Raw genomic sequence first — 4,237 nt, forward strand, 5'->3', positions numbered from 1 at the left:
GCTCGCGCTGGTGGCGCCCTCGCGGGGCGGCGGGGGCTGCGCGGAGCTGGCGTGCGGCGAGCGGGAGGGCTGCTGCGACTCGGCCAACGCCACCGCCATGCGCTGCTGCAAGCTGCCTCTTCACGCCTTCCTGGACAACGTGGGCTGGTTCGTCCGCAAGCTCTCGGGGCTGCTCATCCTGCTTGTGCTCTTCGCCATCGGCTACTTCCTGCAGCGCATCATCTGCCCCAGCCCACGCAGGTACCCGCGTGGCCAGGCGCGACCCGCGCCGCCCGGGGGCTCTGGGCCGCCTGGGGGCGCGCGGCCGCCGGACGACGACGCTGACTCGCCGGCTCTGCTGCCCGACGAGACGGCAGCCGGCTCGCAGGACTCCCTGCTGGACAGCAGCGGTGGCGGACGCTTGGCACCCGCCTGCGCCCCGGAGCGTGAGCTGCGTGTGGTCTCTCCGGTCTTCCTGCAGCTGCCCAGCTACGAGGAGGTCAAATACCTGCCGACCTACGAGGAGTCCATGCGGCTGCAGCAGCTCAGCCCCAGGGAGGTCGTGCTGCCTGTGTCGGTGCTTGGTCGCCCGCGAGGTGGCGGCGCTAGGGACGCCGACGCCGGGGAAGGCCGCTTCCCGCTCATCTGAGCGCCCAGGGCTACTCGGGGACCAAGCGGATGATGCGAGACCGGGCTACGGAAGGAGGCACAAGCCGGGGAGCCCACGGCCACCACCGTCTGCCTTCGACTCCGCCTAGCACCCAAAAATAACTGCCTGTCTCCCCGCGGTCGGGTTGGGTCGGGTCAGCCCTCTTGCGCTTCCCGGGACCTGAGGTTTCCCTGCGTTTCATTTGGTTCAAGGAAACGCTGGGCACATGCGGCGGTGGCGGCAGCTGCGGAGGAGTCCCCACCGCCAAATCAAAGGCCATCCAGCCCTCTCTGCCTTGCCGCCTCTTGTGTTCTAAGTGCCTGCTTCCCGAAACTAAAAGAGCACGTGAGCCCTTGGTGCTTTGGCAGAAGGGCGGCTTTAAGGTTGAGAAACCAGCGGAGTTGCATCCCTTTTCCTTTGGCCAGGACAGAAGAGGTCACAGTCTCCCAGGATGGAGAACGAGAAGCCCTTGGGACGAACTGTGGCCGACGTGTGATGGGCGACTGCTGCTCCAGGTCTGATAGAGCTGCACTTGGATACAATAGAGCCGCTTTCTTCAGGAGAACCCAAAAAAACTTCTTTGGCGCCTTCCAGGCCAAGCCAATAGTTACAGCTAGGGGTTTACGTAGGATTAAGTGGGGCGGAGGGGCACCTAGACCCGATACACAGTTACTGTACTTAAGATACAGCAACTATTCTATCAAAACCATATTCGTAATATGGTACATTGGACTTACGATTTTTCAGTAGCTGAGGAGGTATATATTTATTTGTCTTTTATTTTTATATTTTCCCATGTATTGAATGCAGCTGGAGGCTATTTCAACAAATTAACAAGATAATTGTCTAATCACTTTTTTAGGCCATTAATAGGAAATTGCACACATTCTATCATTGTTTAAAATGTTGGACATTGTTTCATTAGAAGTGAAAAAAAGTATGATAAAACCAGGAAATGACATAAAAACATGAAGGATATCTTATTTTCACTATTTGAGAATATATTTTATTTTTAGTACTGTAGTATAATATATAACTTTTTATAATAAGTATACAGTATGTAGGCTTGGTCTTGTATCATTGATCACATAGCTATATGTAAAATAGAATCGATACATATATGCCATTCCATGAAGTATGCTATCATACACTTTCTCTTCCATTTTTCGTTTGGAACACATTCCACAACATAGAACAAAACATAAGAACTTGAGACATACAGCTTTTGTTTAAGCCATAGTTGTGCAGTCATGTGTTACAGCAGGATTGAGTCACCCTACCTTAAAAAAGCAAGTGTCATATTAGTTCTACTGTTGTCACCTGTTCTTTAAGCAAAAGGTAATATAACTTTGTGTTGTGTATAGTGTACATACACGTATTGTCTATGTACAGTATATACACTGAATACCATATAGTTATAACAGTTTATGATTAATGTGAAAGGAAAATAAAAGCAAAGATACAAAAGGTTTCTCTGTTTGGAGAAGGGTAAATATTACATCAAAAAAGATCATCCACATGGATCTCATAGATGGTTTTAGAACACTGTTCATTCTTATGTTTTGAGAAGCTGGACAATGGCAAGGAAACATAAAATATCTGACATAGTAGAAGAAAAGATTTGATTAAACTTTTAAAGACTGACTGAAGAAGGTTGACAGCCCTGGGAAATTTTTAAATGTCTGAGCTGTAATAAAAGCAGATGGTTTACTTTCAACTTCTAACAGCTGATGACTCTGTCATTAAAGAAAAATCATTTGAAATGTATTAAAACAGGAAAAGATTAAAATCTTTCTCTGCATAAATTTCATCAGATGTGTAAGTAGAGGGTAACAGTGCAGTATATGTCATTTAAAAGTAATTTTAAGCTGTGACTTGACAAAAGCATCAGCTGAAACTCAGCTGAGAATAATACAAGCTTAATGAAATGTGATTATATTGACTAATCAAATATATCAACATAACTCCAATATGCTAGATTTTTGTTGTGTGTGGCTATCAATACTACTACCTACTATTCAGTCACTGGAATGCTGCCATATTCTTTTAAATGATTTATTCATTGAGAGTGCACTATTTTAGGCAGTTCTTAAAACTGCCTTTCACCTGTATCTGCAACATAAAATACCCAAGTATCAATATATGAAGACAAGCCTACATGTTATTATTAATGAATGTCTTAGAGAAATTTACAACAAAATCCTATATAAAATCCACTTATGATATGGATCAAGTATTTTTTTCCCTTTTATTTTATGAAACAGTTCTCTCCCTAAAATCTGGACTGTCTACACGGTGGTAATTACACTTTATACCGACTATGCAATGAAGTCCTACTGTATTTTAAAACTGCAGTAAGTTTTCAGCTTTTCCTGCCCAACCCACCACCTTTGATTCACATTGCTCAGAAAAATGAGTTTGACCCTACCATGGGTATTTTTTTTTTCCTCACAGTGCATTAATTTACAATTTTATTCAATTTTGTTGCATAGTTTTGGGGAAAATAATATACCTATTAATGATGAATGAACATGTTTCGATCATATACATTAGCAGATCATGTTATGAGACAACCTATGTGCTCATAATGCTGCAATATTTAGCCATAAATACTTTTAAATCATTAAGGGTAACCTCTAGGTGTTCAGTTTTACAGATGCTACCTAGAGGTTAGTACATAGCAAAACCCTATTTTATAGAACTGCATGTTCATTAAAATAGAAAATTGCTATTCTATTTCTTGAATTAATGATGAAAGGGTGATTCTATCTACATTTAATTGATAGGTACTTGGTGCAGCAGAGAAACAGGCAGAAGGAAGGACAGAAAGGGGCTTTATTTTCTTTGAGGACACAGGAGAGAATGTGGGAAGGATGAGGACTTTTCTCTCGACTGGAACAAAGGAGGCCAGGGTTTTTAAGACCTTTTGCCAGGGTGGAGTTTGGAGGGGATGTTTAGGTATACCTGAGGGGGCTGACTAGGGGTCTTCCCTGAGGTGGTGGGAAGGGTGGAAGGAAATTATGTCCTGGGCTGAGATGGAGAAGAAGCGGGAGGTGGTCTTGGGAAGATGGGCTTTGTTTTAAGTGCATCAGCCATATTAGATGATCACCATGATGATTTCAGCAATTCATATTAGGGCCAGAACCTATCATTAATATTCTATGTATATTTGCAAATTTAAGTGTTCTCTATATATAAAGAACATTCACTTATGGCCTATAATATTAATGGGATGACTATGGAAAATTAACTTTAGGGAATTTGTTTCTCAATGAAACCCACATGTGAGTGCCGTGTTCTGCAGTACAGAGCCTCTTCTGATTTTCAGTTATCAAAATAATTCAAATACTGAAACATTCCAAGCATACTTTATTTTCACTGATTTCTTATTAAGTAGGGAAACAGTGGTCCTGAATATGGTCACCCATCTGGAAGGTGAGAAATATCATTGATTTTCTAAATTTATGTGCTAGGTATATAAACTTCAACATAATAGTGAAATATCTGTATTGTTTTGTTATCTTCCAGTGTGTTTATATACGTACCTGTGTTTATATACCTATACCTGTGTGTGTGCACATGCGCATGCAACCCCTTGTTGCTTAAAAG

General features: G+C 43.2%; 1 protein-coding gene across 1 annotated transcript; it reads left to right on the top strand.

The window, feature by feature from the left end:
* Window position 1: 1 nt before the first annotated feature.
* On the top strand, window positions 2-3,587 carry CUNH3orf80 (chromosome unknown C3orf80 homolog; the record flags this gene model as incomplete). Its single annotated transcript, XM_004639864.2, has 1 exon — window positions 2-3,587. A coding segment is annotated over one exon (627 nt), but the record flags the coding sequence as incomplete, so codon positions are not given.
* Between the last annotated feature and the right edge of the window lie 650 nt (window positions 3,588-4,237).

Source organism: Octodon degus, unplaced genomic scaffold (assembly GCF_000260255.1).
Source record: "Octodon degus isolate 3935 unplaced genomic scaffold, OctDeg1.0 scaffold00115, whole genome shotgun sequence".
Taxonomy (NCBI): Eukaryota; Metazoa; Chordata; class Mammalia; order Rodentia; family Octodontidae; genus Octodon; species Octodon degus.